The sequence below is a fragment of the Eretmochelys imbricata genome, chromosome 1, assembly GCF_965152235.1.
Source record: "Eretmochelys imbricata isolate rEreImb1 chromosome 1, rEreImb1.hap1, whole genome shotgun sequence".
NCBI classification, from domain to species: Eukaryota; Metazoa; Chordata; order Testudines; family Cheloniidae; genus Eretmochelys; species Eretmochelys imbricata.
Genome location: NC_135572.1, coordinates 252,776,915 through 252,795,892, shown reverse-complemented (window position 1 = coordinate 252,795,892; position 18,978 = coordinate 252,776,915). Strand labels below are relative to the sequence as shown.

General features: G+C 41.6%; 1 protein-coding gene across 2 annotated transcripts in view; it reads right to left on the bottom strand.

Annotated features, from left to right (window-relative positions):
• Positions 1-18,978, bottom strand: part of FGD4 (FYVE, RhoGEF and PH domain containing 4) — a 124,316-nt gene that overhangs the window by 63,654 nt on the left and 41,684 nt on the right. For both annotated transcript variants that reach the window (XM_077827837.1, XM_077827847.1), the window contains exon 2: positions 3,153-3,314. In XM_077827837.1, the coding sequence (XP_077683963.1) occupies positions 3,153-3,314 (162 nt within the window). The remainder of the gene's footprint in view (positions 1-3,152; positions 3,315-18,978) is intronic.

Genomic DNA, 18,978 nt, shown 5'->3' with positions numbered 1-18,978 from the left:
TTCCACAACTTCCCTAGCTAATTTGTTCCACTGCTTAACTACCCTGACAGTTAGAGGTTTTTCCAAATGTCTAATGTAAATCTCCCTTCCATTGCTTCTTGGCCTTTTCTCAGCGGTTAAGGAGAACAATGAATTACCCTCCTCTTTATAACCACCTTTTATGTACTTGAAGACTTATGTTCCCCGTCTTCTCTTCTGCATACTAAACAAACCCAAATTTTTTCAATCTTTTCTCACAAGTCATGTTTTCTAGACCTTTAATCATTCTGGTTGCTCTCCTGTGGACCTTCTCCAATTTGTCCACATCTTTCCTGAAGTGTGGAACCCAGATCTGGACACAGTATTTCTTGCATCTTGCTTACAACATTCCTGCTAATACGTCCCAGAATGATGTTCACTTTTTTGCCACAGTATTACATTGTTGGTTCATATTTAGTTTGTGATCCATTATAACACCCAGATCCTTTCCTGCAATACACCTTCCTAGGCAGTCATTTCTGATTTTGTATTTGTGCAATTAATTATTCCTTCTTAATTGTAGTACTTTGCACTTGTCCTTATTAAATTTCATCTTCATTATTTCAAACTATTATGTTGGATCACATTAAAGAAGTTCTGTATTAAAATCACAAATGAGTTTCATTCCCCATAGTTTAAATTCCAGCGTATTACTAATTAAGAGATCTCTTGGTTTTTGGTACTGTTTCTCTCCCTCTATGTGTGAAACTTGCAAGCTGCTAATTGCGTTAGTACATTCTAAGACAGAGTCTGTTCTCAAAGCAATTCACACAGAGAGAGACTCAAAGCAATACTTTTTAACAACAGAAACAGCACCCAGAGACTCCCCCCCTTTTGTTGTATTAACAATTGTGATTAAAATAGAGCTAGAAGATGTATGTGGATGGATGCTTGGTGTGGATAATAACTGAATGATCAGGGAGGTGCCAGCCTAAGAATCCAGTGTCCATCGGCTGAAGAAGGCGTCAAGTGGAAATAACCAGAGGACCCCGGGAGGGCAGACTGGAATCCACCCAACAGCCTCAAGAATGGGAGAACCAAAGAACAAGATAACATCTAGCAGCACGGAGCCGTCAGGAATGTGCTATCTGCTGATTGATTCAGCAACAGCATGATGAAGCAATTCCCATAGACTAGCATAGGAAGAAATTCCTATAAAAATGGACTCTAGAAAGTGAGAACTTTGGGGTCTGATTCTGCAAACCAACTTCCAGGAGCATCAGAGGAGCGTCTGACAAGGCCCTGCTCCCTCCTCATGTCCAGGCCACCTGGCCAGTGGCTTGGCATGAGCAACTCTAAGGCTGGTAACTATGATAACAACCTTGCAGAACGTGTGTGTGTGTGTGAATAAATATGAGATTGAATGGAATGTTATAGCTGTAACTAACTGCTTACTATGATTCTTTCTGTATTCACAATAAATGTGGTATTTTGCCTTTTTCCCTTTAATAAGATCCTGCTGGTTTTTATTTTATTGGTGTAACAATTTCTCCAGTTTGTCAAGATCATTTTGAATTCTAATCTTGTCCTCCAAAGTGCTTGCAACCCCTTCCAGCTTGGTATGGTCCACAAGCCTCATAAGTGTACTCCCTATGCAATTATCCAAATCATTTTTGGAGATATTGAGTAGAATCGTACCCAGGACAGATTCCTGAGAAACCTTCCAGCTTGACTGTGAATCATTGATAACTACTTTGAGTACAGTTTCCCAATCAGTTGTGCACTCATTTTATAGTAGGTTTGTTTAGGCTACATTTCCCAAGTTTGCCTATGAGAATGTCATGTGAGACAGCATCAAACACCTTATTAAAACCAAGATTATATCACATGTACTGCTTCCCCACCCCATCCTCTGCTTCACAAGGCTTGTTACCCTATTAAAGGAGGATATTAGGTTGGTTTGACATGAGTTGTTCCTGATAAATCCATGTTGACCATTTCTTATCTTTTTAATATCTTCTAAGTGCTTACAAACTGATTATTTGCTCCATCACCTTTATGACTGGGCTATAATTCTCTGGGTTGTCCTTATTCTCTTTTTTAATAGATGGGTAAATAAAGTACCTTTTTCCAGTGTTCTGGAATTTCTCCTGTTCTCCATGACTTCTCAAAGAAAATGGCTCAAATCTCCTCAGCCAGTTCCTTCAGTATCTCCTCAGGCCCTGCCGACTTGTCTAAGTAATTCTTAACTTGTTCTCTTATTTTAAGCCTCAGATCCTATCCCATTTACACTAATGTTCTCTATATTAGTCATCTGATCACTGCTAACCTTTCCGGTGAAAAATGAAACCAAAAAGGCATTTATCACTTCAGATGCTGCTGCATTTTCTGTTACTCTTTCCCTCCTCATTAAGTAATGGACCCACCCTATCCTTGGTCTTCCTCTTGCTTCTCACATATTTGTAAGATGTTTACTTGTTACTCTTTAGCTATCTTTAGAAGGCAAACCAAAATGCATATGTAATTCAGTGGTGGGAGTGAGGGAAATATACTTCCTCCATTCAATGTGCACATTTGCATAATAAAGAATAATACCTTCAATATAAAGTGTTCTTCTCCCACCCAACAATGCACCTCACTACCTAGGGGTTCCCATTTCTGCTAGAACCTGAAATTCCCCCTTAACTCCTCCTACTCAGCTGGGCTGTTTTACTCACCATCTAGCTTAAATATAGGCTCATATCCTTCCAGCTCAGGGATGTAAGGACTCCTTTTTGGAAACTAGCGTGAGACCCAGGGAGCCCCTCAATACCAATTGGTAGAGGGTACACCAAACCATAACTCATCAGGTCTGATGCACTCGTTGCCCCAATTCACCTTTGTCATAATCTGTAGCTAAAAGGTGTTGTGTGAAGTGTCATATGCAAACCGATAATATACTGTGCCTAAACCCTAAAATTATTGTTTTGCTGGCTTGACTGTGTCTCCAATGTAAATTAAGGAAGGTGAAACCAAAGACAATGAAAAGGACATTTACTTGCAAGGTAAATGAAGGTGAGCAAGATGACCATTTAATAATCTCAAAGGGGAATAGAAGCTGCACCTCCCAGGAAGCCTGGCAGCCTGCCTCTTGAAACAGGGTCAAGTAGCCACAGAATGACTTGTGTAAACAGAGCATTTACATCTGTACTTACCTTGTGGCTTTGGATTTGAAGCTGAACGTGGGGATTGTTTAACTGGCACGTTTCCATTTATTCCCTGAGCCGCTTCATTGCATGCGTTCTGCTTGACTAGCCAGGTTGTGCTATTTGCTGAGCAAGATTTAGTTAAGAGACTCTTTGGACAGGTGCTGCTGTCTGTAGGGGGAAAAAAAAAGAAAAAGAAAAAAGCAAGCATGAATAATGCTTAGTATAGTCGGGATATAATGTTCTATACAGTATGTTCTATCATTTCACTTCCACAGAAAAAGTTATGAATGATATTGTGGCAGCCCTGGTTTCACATTTCCAGTTATTGTTCCATTTAAATGTCTATAAATAGAATCACTAGATGTGTGTTCTTTCTTGGTAAAATGAAAGAAATTGTCTAGTTTTAAAAAACTTGTTGCCACATAAAGAGCCTCCCAAATGCTTTCATATCTAGCAATATTTTGTGAACTGATTTAGATATGCAAATAGAATGACCAAACAGCTATTTTGCTTTTCTCTATATTGATTTTGCCAAGATAGCACACTGAGCTACCTGGATTGGCAAATAGATACTTCAATAAAGACTACTGTAGTGGACATTTGACTGATTAAAAGGTAACAACTTTCCTATATGATCACCCACGCTGGTGATAATGGGTTATGTACATAAAGAAGGAATGTTAAAATTGCCTTTTATCTCATCTAACTGTATCTGTTATTTCATTCTCCAAGCATTCTGTTATAGGCATCTGAAAAGAAACCTGCTATGATTCTCCCAGTAAGGTATGATTTATGCCAACACGTGAAAAGATGTGTTATCTTCTTTGCCTAAAGACAGCTTGATGCAACACCAGAGTTGAGACAGTTTTTCAAAAACACATTGGAGATTACAAATGGGCTAGCAGTATTATTCACCCTTTTCAATCTCACTTTCAATTAATATTTAATTCTAAGTAAGCATTTCAAGACCAACTACTTCTACAATTCCACTGATCTAATAGAAAAATTAGATCAGATATTTAAGACCTTGAGTCAAATTTTTCAAAAGTAAGAGCCTTTAGTGAGGTCAGTAGGAGTTGTTAGGTGTGCAGCATTTTTGAAAGGCAGGCAGGTGGTCTAAATACAGCTTTAGGGTCTTAATTATAGGCTTTTATGTTTGAAATTTTTGATCATGGTTTCTTAAACCCTAGCTGCTAAGTAATAAAAGACAGTCTAGCATAAAAGGTTTCCACTGCAAAGTTGATGGTTAATAAATTATTTAAGATTTAAAAAACATATACAACACACACACACACACACAAAAAACATCCCATCAAGGGGCTGGTTTTATGAATGGGCTCGACTACGTTCGAGATTCCTGTCAAATGAACAATCTTTTATTCAAAATAAAGAAACATCTGTCCTGTTTACAACACAATATTTGTTGAAGTTTTAAAAGTTTAGAAATTTAACCAAAAAAATCGAGGAGTACTTGTGACACCTTAGAGACTAACAAATTTATTTGGGCATAAGCTTTTGTGGGCTAAAACCCACTTCACTGGATGCATACAGTGGAAAATACAGTAGGAAGATTATATATATATACACACACACACACACACACAGAACATGAAAAAATGGGTGTTGCCATACCAACTGTAATTAAACCAATTAATTAAGGTGGGCTATTATCAGCAAGAGAGGAAAAAACCCACCTTTTGAAGTGACTATCAGGATGGCCCATTTCAAACATATGACAAAAAGGTGTGCTTATGGTGCTATTTTCTTCAAAAGCACATGTAGTTTATCCTGGCATGTTGAATAGATTATGCTTTGTTTTCATGAAGGGTACCCAGAACTTAAACTGAAGTAGTGCAAGGAAACCTTGCTATAAGATATCCTTATACAATGTTTAGTAGTCATGCCCTGGGGACATCTAATGTATATTAACTCTCAGGAACTGTCAGCTTTGGCTTCAAACCAGTGTCTTAAAACAAACTTAATTTAGCCTGGTAGGCAACGGAAGTGCTACTTATAATCCTATTAGGCATGCAAGAAATAAAACATACTACAAAAGGCTGCAGATTTTAGTGGACTGCAATAGATTTGTATTGCAATTGTTTTCAATCAGAGAAAAACGAAACATTTGTTTACACTTGCAAATTTGTTCTCTGCATCAAATATTTACAAATCTTGAATGAAACTCCCAGAATTTCAGTTGTGTACCAACATAATGATAGCTAGTTACTTGTACAGTGTTAATACACTAATAACTTTGGGGATGGTAAAACTAAATACACTGGGGGAGGGCAAAGGAAGAGAAAAAGATTGGAAAATCTCACCAGGATATGCAAGAATGAGAGTGTGTGAAATATATATATTGTGTGAAATAACACTCTCATTCTTCATATCCTGGTAGGATTTTCCAATCTATATATCTCACTACTAGGAAAGAGGGTTAGGGATCATAAAATTTGATGAGTATTTTATTAATCACTTTTGCCTATCACCTGCAGTGAGGTTAGAAAGAATCCTCCATCTGTTCTAGGCTGGGAGATGCAAAATCTAATTTTCCAGAAAATTTTAATTAGGAGAATCTAGCCATATTTCATCTGTCACAGTTAGAAGTGCCAACAACAAACAGGGCTGATTTGCATTTGTAAAAAGTGAAAAAATATTTTGGCAAGATGCAGATCCTCAGTCTGTGGTTCTGTAGGGCAGGACATAGGAAGTTGAAACAAGATTAGGGTTTAGGTCAGATTTTTTTTACTTTCAATCCCGTTCAAGACACCTATGTGTCTCCAACAGCACACAATGTTTTAGGGTGTAGTCTGACTCAGTGGTTCTCAACTAGAGGTCTGGGGCCCTCTGGGGCCGCCGAGCAGGGCCAGCATTAGACTTGCTGGGGCCCAGGGTAGAAAGGCAAAGTCCCACTGCATGGGGCTAAAGCCCAGGGCTCTGAGCCCTGCCACCCAGGCCTGAAGCCTGAACAATTTCGCAGAGGTCCCTGTGACATGGGGCCCCAGGCAACTGCCCTGCCTGCGACCCCTCTAATGCCAGCCCTGGCTTTTTTATATGCAAAATACCGGTGATTGTGGCACAGGTGGGCCATGGAATTTTTAATGCATGTTTTGGGGCCTCCGAAAGAAAAAGGTTGAGAACCTCTGGACTAAGTCACAGGGACACAGACTTACTCAGTCACAAATGAAAGAAAAAGCCAAGTGTTTTCAGGAGGCAAAACTATTACAGTCTCAAAGTCCGTTTAAGAGTACAGATTTTTTTAAAAGTCACATTAATGATTACTGAATTCACAACATGTGAAAGGAAATCCAGTGGATTAATTTCTGATCCACACAGACATACAGAGCTTCCATGGAGCTGAGCTCATTAAGCACACAGGAGGCATCAGCATCCTGCCTTTAACTTAATGTAAAAAAACTGCACCAGTTCTATGACTGCCAGGGACTGCAGTAGTGGGTGAAGGATTTGCTCCATGAGGTACAAGTCTTTCCCCGAAGGTATCATTTGGTAGAGTGAGATCTGTGGTACGAAAATCCAGTAACCCAGAACAAGCCACAGCACATAATGCGAGCGTGTGGTAATTCTGAATACTTTTAAGTGAGAAAGCGTGACCCAAAAGGGAGTGGGACTCAGAACACCTAGATTCTACCCCTGGCTACCTGCTTAGCTCCCGTAAAAAAAAAGTGATGTATGTATCACAGTGGACATTCCAAAAGCAAAGCTCCCAAAAAAATCAGTGGGCACTTCTGAAAATTTCAGCCTGACATCTCATCTGCCAGATAGAGTTACTTAACATTGCTTACCTGACTTTGTAAAGGGACGTAAGAGAAATATGGATGAAAAAGTGGTATGAACATTTTATTCTATTTAATACAATTAACAGGGATGCACGTTTCCCAAAATTTTATGAGGCTGAACTGTGAAGATCCCTCTGTTGAGACTCACATCTGGTAAGTGCAGGTTTGTGAATACAAAAGAAGCATGGGGTTACTTGATATAATTTACACACCTAACTACAGTCGCCGATTTACTAGCACAATAAGGTAGACATGTAAATCCCATCAGCTGCGTCCGCTAAATTGTACATGCAAGAAAGGAGGTTGCTTCTGGATCTTTTGGGGTGTGTATATTTACTCCAACTTTGATGTGCATAGATTTGATCCTATATTCACATTTGGGGTTCAAATAAGCCCACAATTAAATGGAAACTGCAGGATTTCCACTGGTTTTGGAATGAAACCATGGAAAGCCAGAAGTTTCAAGCATCTTTGATACAAAACCAGAAAGAGCCAGTCCCAGCTCATGAACAGTAATGGTTAGAACCAAACAGGGCTTTTTCAGGTTTCTGAAATTAACTAAAACTCAGGGGGAGAGGCAGGGAATCTACACATTCAACAGCTGGGGGTGGGGAGGAAAAGAACTGCTGACTTGCCCTCAAATTGATTACACATTTGTATTTTGAAGCAATTGTCAGTTACAAACAGTAAATGCTTTAAAAAGTCTGCTCACTCTGTTACTCTGTTCTGCACAGAGTTCTGAGCTTAATTTAAGGTGGTGCTTGCAGTGGTAAGCAACTGATGAAATGCTGTAGGCAGTCAATGATGCTGTTAATAAGAGAAAAGCAACTCTCTGGGTAGATCTACACTACAGCGGCACAACTATCAGGGGTAGCAATGTACCGTAACAGTTCCTCCACCGATGGAAGGAGGGTTTCTGTTGATGCAGGTAATCCACCTCTCAGAGACGGTAGCTACGTCGACCAAAGAATTCTTCCAACAACCTACTTGGGTCTACACCAGGTGTTAGGTCAACCTAATTAGTGTGCTCAGGGCGTGACATTTTTCACAGTTCTAAGGGACATAGCTAGGTTCACCTAATTTTTAAGCATAGACCAGGTCCTCTATCAGAGGACTAGTGGGTGGAATATTCAGGAGGAAACTAGTTTTGCTTCTCTGCAAAAACCTAGTTTGCTAAAAGCATTGTGTAAATTTCCACTGTGGCAAACATCTGGGATTATGTTTGAAGGGTTGAATTTAGGCATGGAACAGATATTTATTGGCAAAACATATGCCAAAGAGCAAATTCAAGTAAATATTAGTTCTGATATGTGAAAATTGGTAGTTTTTACTATGCTATTCTCTAGACACAAGCAAAGAGGTTTCGTATGTTGCAGTAGACACTAGAAGTACACTCCCTTCCTCTGTCCCTCCCTCACCATTATTTTCAATGGTTAAGTGTATGTTATACATCCTGCTAATGTTCTCTGGGCTACATTAATTCCCTCTTCTTTTGCTGCATATCATTTGCTGCAGGGAATAAATCAATCCTCACCAGGTTTGTTATATATCATCTTAGAGGAAGCAAGAAGGCATTTACACTGCTTCCTCCCTACTAACAATGTTTAGCGCCTTTATTGATCATGTTAATAGTGCATTTCCAAAATACTGTTTTGTTTTATCTGAGGTTCAGTTTCACACCAACAATATTCAAGCTGAAGCCCAAGCTGGATGTGGAGTACTTACTACCCAGTATTTTCTGTGAGAGGCAAAATGTTTAACAAGTGGGTACACAAGTCAGCCCACCTAATCTAGAAATAATTATCTGGTGTTTTACTCCCCCAATTACCCAAGCATGACCAGTTGGTGCATCATCAACAGAAGGGTACTAAGTATTCAGTTTTAATAGAGGTTGTGCAACATATAGATGTAACGAACAGGAATATCGGATTTTAATAGCATATTTAAAGTTGGTAAGCCTAAAATTAGATACCAGAGCATTTGGTTTAAGGGTGTGAATGAGACACAAACATCCACAAACTACCTTTCCATTTCAAGGACTGTCAATTCTTGATACCAGGCAGGGTGTTTTATGATCAGTCAGCTTCACTACCCTTCCTGCTCACAAGTTTGACGCAAAAAGGAGGATAAGGGAGATTGTGCGTACATGCATGTACGCACACACAACCTGTTGTAGAACTCATGCTGGAAGATAACAGCTGAAACACTGAGATTGTATTTACAGAGGTTGCTATTAAAATGTAAACTTTTGCCAACAGTTAACACATATGGGTGTCGCCGTATTTTGTCCCATACTTCAAATAGTAGGCATCTGTGGCAACTCTGATAAGTTAAGTTGAATTTTCAATAGCTTCTTGATTTTGTGGCCTTCATTATAGCTTTATGGAGAAAAGACTATAGAAGTTCATAGAAATTACCCTTAAAATTTTATTTAAAAATGTAAGAAAATGTCAATCCTATTTTTTTTTAAGTATTCTACAAAATTCTATAATACTGATAAAGTTCTCAAATTCTATAATACTGATAAAGTTCTCAAATTCTATAGAATACTTTCAAACAATACAAAATCCCTACTAATCTCTTATATACTTTTCCGTAAATGTAGGAAAAAGCAAAAAAATTCCCTCCTCATTATCATGAGGAAAACCCCCAAAAGGGCTTAAATCAGTTTTGGGACTTTAAACAAAAAACAAAACACCCACACATAAACACCCCTCCCCTCAAAAAAACAACCCTGAACCCCACACAAACCTAGAGGAATTTAACTTATTAAAACTATTTGAGTCAATATATACAGAAGATTATTTCTGCAGTAGTCACCCAGATATACAAAGAAGGCTGCCAAACCAAGTCGGCTATTTTGTACTAAAACACAAACACAGAAAGAGGTTGAGCTGAGGAATTTAATAGTTGAACTGTTGAGTATTTTTCTATATTAATCAATTGCTTATGTCCTTATTTAATCAACAGGTTTTCTTGATCATAATCACGTCTGATCATTCAGTCTTGACACAGAAATTCTCAGAGAGGTCAATAAGAGTTTTGCCTTCCTGAGAATTGTAGGATTAAGCTTTAAGGATAGAGTGGAGCATCAACAACATGATCAAGATTTACAGCAACAGGTGTTTGGATCCAAACCTGAATCTTGATGTACTGTGCATCATGCAAACTTTTAGCCCTGGTCTACACTACGAGTTTAGGTCAAATTTAGCAGCATTAGATCGATTTAACCCTGCACCTATCCACACTATGAAGCCATTTTTGTCGACTTAAAGGGCTCTTAAAATCCATTTCTGTACTCCTCCCTGACGAGGGGATTAGCGCTGAAATCGACATTGCAGGGTCAAACCTGGGATAGTGTGGATGCAATTCGATGGTATTGGCCTCCAGGAACTATCCCAGAGTGCTCCATTGCGATCGCTCTGGACAGCGCTTTCAACTCAGATGCACTAGCCATGTACACAGGAAAAGCCCTGAGAACTTTTGAATTTCATTTCCTGTTTGGCCAGAGCGGTGAGCTCATCAGCACAGGTGACTATGCAGTCCCAGAATTGCAAAAAAGCTCCAGCATGGACCAAACGGGAGGTACTGAATCTGATCGCCTCCTGCCCCCAGGCCCTGGGCCCTGCTCACTACATTCCCCCTCCCCGAGTGGCTCACTCTTCTCCACCTTCACTCACTTTTCACTGGGCTGGGGTACAGAAGGGGGCTGGGGCAGGGGGTTGAGGTGCAGGAGGGGGCTCTGGGCTCCAGCTGGGGGTGTGGGATCTGGGGTGGGGCCAGGAATGAGGGGTTTGGGGTGTAGGAGTGGGCTCCGGGTTGTGGGGGGGGCTCAGAGCTGGGGCAGGGGGTTGGGGCTCCAGCTTATCTCCAGCAGCTCCCAGTCAGCAGTGCAGTGGGAGGGCTAAGACAGGTTTCCTCCCTGTCCTGACTCTGAGCTGCGCCCCGGAAGCGGCCAGCAGGTCCAGCTCCTAGGCGGAGGCGCGGAAGGAGGTTGTGTGTATTACTCTCACCCACAGGCACTGCCCCTGCAGCTCACATTGGCCACGGTTTCTGGCCAACGGAGTGCAGAGCCGGTGCTCAGGGCGGAGGCAGTGCATGGAGCCCAGTGGCCCCCTCACTTAGGAGCCGGTCCTGCTGGCCACTTCCCAGGCACAGCGCGAAGCCAGGACCGTAGCTCTACAGGACCGCCGACCGGACTTAATGGTCCGGTCAGTGGTGCAACCAGAGCTGCCAGGGTCACTTTTCACCCAGAACACCTGGTCAAAAAACTGGACACCTGGTCACCGTAGCCCTGTGTCTGGGTGCACCGGGGCTAGGAAGAGGGTGTGGCATTAGGGGAGAAGCTGAGCTAGCATAGTCTGTCATTGCCTGTATGCCTGAAAGTCGGGGCCCACCCAAATTTCCACTCTTAGTTACATCACTGGTTTATATTGCTCTACATACTATACACTGAAATGTAAGTACAATGTTTATATTCCAATTAATTTATTTTATAATATTATGGTAAAAATGAGAAAGTAAGCAATTTTTCAGTAATAGCATGCTGTGACATTTGTAATTTTATGTCTGATTTTGTAAGCAAGTAGTTTTCTAGTAGTTGGGGTACACAAGACATATCAGACTCTCAAAAGGAGTACAGTAGTCCAGAAAGGTTGAGAGTCACTGGGGTATTGTGTCTGAGGGCTGTTTTTCTTCTTCCTCCTCCTCTCTCCTAGCTCTCTGTTGGCTTTTATAGCTTCCTGCACATTTGACTGGAGAAAAAAAGAGGAAACCAGTCAAATTTCAGTTGCTTTTGTAAGTCTCTCCCTACACATCAATGGTAGTTTCAATTGTAAAATATACCTCTGCTGGAAGGCATTAAACAGGAAGCATTTCTGTAATGATACCCAGTGGATTTTCCCCTTTATCCTCATGGTATTACTCTGGAACGTGAATAACTCTGCAAATGTCTTCTTTGTACAACACTTTTCCCACTGGAAAAACACACATTCTGCTTAATACTTATAGCCAGGATTCCAGTGAAGTCAAGGGGAATCTTTCCACTGACTTCAATATGCTTTGGATCAGGCCTCAAATGTTCTGATTTATCATTTTCTAAGAGCCCAATTCTGCAATCCTTAACATAGGGAATCCTTACTCTCACACGCAGACTCATTACACCCAGTGGGATTACTTGCATTAATATGGGCTGCAAAATCAGGCCCTAAGTGTATCTTCCATTTCGTTCATTTTCTTCAGGGTACCAGTAGGGTTGCCAAGTGTCTGGTTTTCAAAGGGACCCTGGCAGCTCTGGTCAGCACAGCTGACTGGGCTGCTAAAAGTCTGGTTGGCCACAGCAGGGCAGGCAGGCTCCGTGGCTAGCTCTGTGCAGTTCCTGGGAAGTGGCAGCATGTCTCTCTGGCTCCTAGGCGGAGGGGTAGCCAGGGGACTCTGCATGCTGCCCCCACCTACATGTGTAGGCCAAAAGCCTAATGGGAAGAAATTGTTTCAAGTAAAATTGTACTCCATTTTTCTTATTTTGCCCTATACTCCATTTTACTACCTTTGAATTAGTAAAAAGAAACTGTAGCCTTGAATTAGTAAAAAGACATTGTTCAGAGTTTATTTTTTGCTGATTGTGTTAATATTTGTTCTTGGAAGGATAGAAGTTTTATGGCTGTAATTGCCTTATTTACAGTTTGGTGTGAGTGAAGAATGTATGAAAATTAACTGAGAAAGGACAATTGGGCGGGATGGTGAAGAAAGGAGTGGAGGAGTCAAGAGGCACCAACTTTATCATCAATAACCCAGCTGATAGATTGACAACCCTAAAGCAAAGGCATACACCCCAAGGACAAGATAAGAAGTTGAGTCAAAGGGACAGATAAGAAACAGCTGCGGATCCTCCCAGTAACAACTCAAAATAATGCTAATTAAGAACAACCTTGACTACCTTGTGATTAACAGCTCCGGTGTGACAGACTTGTATGGGAATTTATTACTATAAAAGAAGGGTGTATTGCCACGGGACTTTGGGTTCATTCGACAGAGGCCCAGCTCCCCTCCCTCGTGTGCAGTTTCAGCTGGCCACTGGAACTGACCGAGCAACACTAAGGACTGGTAACTATAAGATACACACAAGGTTCTGCAGCTGGTGCATGTGTGTGTGCGCACGCAAATGGACGCATTGCTGATTTCAGTGCTTAAATTGTACTCAATAAACGTGGCATTTCCCTTATCCCCTTTAAAAAGATTGTGTGCTTCTTATAAGCATAAACACATGCACCACCCTGAGCGCCACCTCTGCAGCTCCCATTGGCTGGGAACCGGGGCCAATGCGGCCTCAGAGGTAGCACCTGCAGGCAGCGGGGTGCCTAGGAGCTGGAGGGACAGGCCACCACTTCCTGGGAGCCACATGGACTTCTGCCATCCCCGGGAAATGTTAGGGCCACCTGAGGTCCTCACTGTCCGGAGCCCACACCCTGAACCCCGTCCCACACCACAACCCCCTGCCCCAGCTCAGAACCCCCTCCAGCACTCCAAACCCCGCAGCCCCAGCCCAGAGCCCTCTCCTGCACCCAAACCCCTCAGCCCTGGCCCCACCCCAGAGCCCACACCCCCATTCAAAGCTCTCCCTCCCCCCAAACTCCTGCCCCAGCCTGGAGCCCCCTCCTGCACCCCAAACCCCTCATCCCCAGTGCCCACACCCCCAGCTGGAGCCCTCACCCCCTCCTGCACCCCAACCCCCTGCCCCAGACCAGTGAAAATGAGCAAGGGTGGGGGAGATCAAGCGACAGAGGGAGGTGGAATGGAGTGAGTGGGGGGCAAGGCCTTGAGGAAGGGGCGGGGCAGGGCAAGGGTGTTCGGTTTTCTACAATTAGAAAGTTGGCAACCCTAGATACCAGCAATATACAAGACACCTATCATGGAATTATGCTCTGTAACAGAGTAAAATCTAACATGGCCACCCAAATGCTGTTGGAGAAGCACTAGTTTAAAAAAAAAAAAGAGAGAAAAAAGAGTTCTTAATGTCACAGAAATACAAATAGCTGTAGTTACACTTGTAGTTGAGGTTCTAAAATACAGTGAAAATGTTAGTGTATTTGCATTCCCTTTTTTAAGCTAATATAGAATAATGGTATTTTTAGATTTTCAAAGGCTGGGCCACAGGCTTTCTAAAAAAGAACAGCTAAATATAAACTCAAATTCCTTCATTACTCATATGAAAATGCTGCATTAGAACACATGTTTAATGTGTCTGTCTAATGTCTTTTGTAACCTTCTGGTCCGTCAGTCTTACCGGCTATTGATCTATACAGTTAAGCAAGTTGCTTAAGAGTTGTCTTGTTTTAAAAATAGTTACATACATTTTAAAAGATGAATGCAGATATCTTTCACTGATCGAAGGCTCTGTGCTACTAGGTAATATTTTTAGAAACAGGATGCTGCAAGAAAATACCTAGCCCCAAGAAGAGAAAAACAAACTAATTAAAGAAGTTTTAAAACGGACTACTCCTTTGATTAATTTAAATACAAAATTTCAAGTCTTGAAAATGACCTCAGTTTATTTTATATGCTATAAAAAGACTCATTATGAAGTCTGCCTGAAATATAGAAGAGACACAAAAGAAAGAGCCATAAAAAAACAAATCTCAACACTTGACCCAAACTGTTGTTAATAGTTCACGCTATCTTTTATTTCTAAATTCTTCTTACAAATTGCAGAAGTGGAGAACGTGTATGGCATAACCACTTGTAGCCCCACTAACTCAAGCACAAAAAGAACACCATGACTTTAAGACCTGTGGATTCAAATCTGAAAAGAAGTTTTAAAAGCAGTGCCTTAATTCTAGAATGCCATGCACTGGGGCTAACTCCATAACAAAGTCCAGACACTAACATTTACTGCTGAAAGACCCCCACCCCCCCAAAAAAAAAATCATGTAAAAAGGGAAGTATACCTTAGAAAATCATCCCGGTTGTTAGACCAGACTGAAGCAGGCTGTGAGTCCTGCGCTCGCTGCCCCCTGACATAGGTAATACCAGCATTGCCTCTCTGCAGCACTACAGCTGCTCTGTTTAGCATGCTTCTTCTCATCTCTGGGGCACACAGCCCATTTTCAGGCTACTTAAGTAGTCCCAGCTTGCTGCCAAGTAATTAACAGCCAACATCTACACAACACAGAACAAACAGCAGCTCCCTGGGAACGTCTGCAGCACCAACTCAAATATAAAGAACTCAAGCTGCAAACTTCACAAGAATTCCAGTACTTCCTGCTTTTGACCTGGTTGGAAATACCATAAGAATAGCCTCAAATGGCTGATTTAAGCAAATTTAGGGCTTCCTGTGAAACCATTCAGTTGGAACCCCTCCTGCAGTCTCCTGTCATTCTCCTCTACTAAACTTGCCACAGTGGTGTAAGTTTTTATGGGGACATTGCCTATGAAGACTTAGGCCTCCATATATCGTCAGAGCATAATGACCATCATTAAGGAAAAAAGAAAAGGAGTACTTGTGGCACCTTAGAGACTCACCAATTTATTTGAGCATGAGCTTTCGTGAGCTACAGCTCACAAGTGAGCTGTAGCTCACGAAGCTTATGCTCAAATAAATTGGTGAGTCTCTAAGGTGCCACAAGTACTCCTTTTCTTTTTGCGAACACAGACTAACACGGCTGTTACTCTGAAACCTATCATTAAGGAAGTAAGTCAGTCACATTAAATATGGTCTTGGATTCAAAAGAAAAATTAAAACAATCTCATCTGTCAGAGAACATTGTTTTGCCGTTCAAATAGTCACTTCAGACTGAAGGTTGAACAGATTTGCATCAATTCTTTCAACTGCTCTGTGTAATTAAATGCTAATTTACTCTGCTTAAAACGTTACTAAACGATCAGGTTGACAGTAATAACAGAAATCCAGAAAGACCAAGGTCAACAGTTTAATGTTTTTACATTGGTCAAACCCTTCACCCCTCTCCCTGCCCCCACTCAAAAAAAGTATAGTTATTTCATTACATCAACTAGTATTAGCACACATCACTTGATTAATTCCCAAACTGGGAATACTTCTAAGTTTTTTTTTGATGCAAAAAGACTTTAATTGCTTATTGGAAGCACTGCACACTGAAAACAGCTGAAGCATCATATGACTATTTAAAACACTTTCCTGTCCTGGCGTTTATAGTATTCCTAAAATAAAAAAGTAGGAACTTTCCACAAAATCCCATGCTACTGAAAAAAAACATGCTGAAATAAGCCTCCTTGTAAAAGTTACCAGTGTTTCATGAAGGCAAATGTCTTTGTATGGGGTTTGCCAGAGCCCATGCAGCATCCACTGTGGCCTGTCTGGGAAAGGCCCTCAATCTCCCAAGTCCTCAAGTCCTTCTTTCTGCAAATACCCTCCTTCAGTTTATCAAATTAAAGCTTCTAAACCTTTGGCCAGGTAAAAAAGGCAACTTAAAACCAACAGATTATTGCCAACTCACAATATTTGGTGTTCTTCTGGAAGCTCCAGTACCATTTAATGTCAACTGTGGTCCCTCGAAGGCACTCATTCTAGGTTCACAGCTTCTCAGACATCACCTCTCTCAGGCAGAGACCCGCATCTCTCTCCCTCCTGACCAGGGTTTTTCCAGGCTGCACAGTTCTGCCTGGCTACATTGTTATATCCCCAACAGGTCAGCACCTGCACTTTGCTTTCTCCTTGAAGGTTATGATTAGCTGTAATGGCCAGCAGTCACAAGTTACCACACAGCTCTTTATAAGCAAGCACATTTATTTTTAAGGTAAAAGCATTACAGAGAAAACATTAAAAATAGTAAATATATGCATGCTAAAAGCTTACTAGAGGTCACCCGTCTTATATAGCCTCACTAGATTAAGTCCTTCCAACTCCTCCCTGAAAGGATTTGGGGTGGGGGGGGGCCTTGAACAGAAGGCCCTGACTGTTTGCTGGATAAGAAAGAAGACCCTGAGTCAGTTTAAACTCAGGCTTTTTATCCAAAAGTCCCTTCTTTGTCTGTCGGTTGCTGGAGAATCCAGTTTGAACTAGTATACGCAAGCCTCTGCAGGTAGCAGTACTTTTCTGGAGGGCTTACAACCTGAGTGAAATTGCCTAATCACCCAATATTGATCAGTTTCCATAAAGTAAAGGCAAGCGCTGCCCTTCACCAATTGTTCTATTGCAATGGTTCTCAAACTTTTTTTTCATGGGCCGCTTGAAAATTGCTGAGGGTCTCGGTGGACTACTTAGTGATCTTTCCAAATGTTGTTTGAACCATTAGCTAACTATTGTAAAGCGCTTTGGATAAAGGCGCTACATAAAAAAAATCTAACTTTTTTTGTTCTACAAATAAAAGCACACAACTCATATTTTTATATCAGTAGTCTTACCTTTCTAATGTGATGGATGTGCCCTCTCTCCCCCGCTGCAGCAGCCCCTGAGCTGGGGCTGGGAAGGAGTGGGGGGTCTCTCCCTGGCAGCTGCAGCCCTGGAGCTGGGGAAAGTCACCTCTGTCTCTAGCTGCCGCAGCCCTGCACATCCCAAATTCCCCCCACTCCCTCTTCTCACCCCACTGCCTCCTCCCATCTACCCCTTATTTCCCCCAAGGCCACCACCTCACTGTACATGTGCATCTTCTCCAGGGTCCAGGCACTTCATTAGTGGAGCCATGCCTGCACGACTCCACTAATTAGATGGGTGGTCCTTCATTCTCTCATGTGTGGCCACCCAAGTTCACACCTTAGAGGGAACTATCCGCGGATCACCTGAACCAGTGGTCCGTGGATTACAGTTTGAGAACCTCTGTTCTATCGCACATCACTCTGATGGCAACTAACAAAGAATTGTACTCTTAATACCATGTGAACAGAATTTGACCACAATAACCACCCTAGACATTTTTCCCCTCAAAAAGCAAAAAAAGTATGCATACTATGTACAAGAACCATATGCATTATCATTTACTTCCAACGCACAGCTGTTCACATCCTGCCAACTTCCTTTCTGCAGTAACGTTTTACAATACAACTTTATGAAGCATATTCTTTCACACACATTGTGTCCCCAAAACAGGGTGGTGTTACAAAGTTGAAATAAAAATACAAAAGGGAGGGGGGGCGGGGGGGGATGTAGAGAAAAATTCTTGCATCCATCATGGTGAGATTGTGCAAAGATGCACAGAAGATAGTACACGAATTAAGGGAGTTAGGAGAGGAATAAGAGACCAGTTCTTTGAGCTAAGACAAAATCAGAATGACAGGTTTCAGAGTAACAGCCGTGTTAGTCTGTATTCGCAAAAAGAAAAGGAGTACTTGTGGCACCTTAGAGACTAACCAATTTATTTGAGCATGAGCTTTCATGAGCTACAGCTCATGCTCAAATAAATTGGTTAGTCTCTAAAATCAGAATGGTTTTAAAAACCTCTGGGCCCATGCATTGGTACATGAAATGAATGAGGAGCTAATGGAGTTGCTTGATATGGGTGACATGTCACCCAGTGTACCTGTGAGAAGTTTGACACCAGCAAAAGGTGAAGTCGGGAGGACTGCGGTTGGGGTGGATAGACCTGCAGAGAATGGAGTCCTGCAGAGTTAGCTGCATAGTTCACCCCAAGCTTCCTCAGCAGACTGCTATCAAAACCCCAGATCAAACCCCAAATCCAAGCACATAGAAGAAGTTCTCACTTCTCCTACCCCCTGCTAACTGGTTCTGTGCTTTTCAAAACAGCCAGGGATGATGGGCTTTACAATGTACCCCCTCACAAATCTATTTCATCTCTAATTTTGGATTAGATTCCATTTTCAAAAAATATTCTAGTTTGCTCTTAGGGTCAGAGAATGTTTACACTTTGTGTCCTGCACAGTAAGCACTTATCAAGGCTGAAATTACAGTGCAATTTTTAAAAAAAAAACACTACTCCTTACTGCAAAGCAAGTTAGAAAAATAAGCATAGAGTAAGTGAAAGTGGCCACTGCAAGACCACATATATAGAATTAATGGTCAAAGCAAACCTGTCTCTCCCAAAATTAACCATGTGTACTTAATTCAT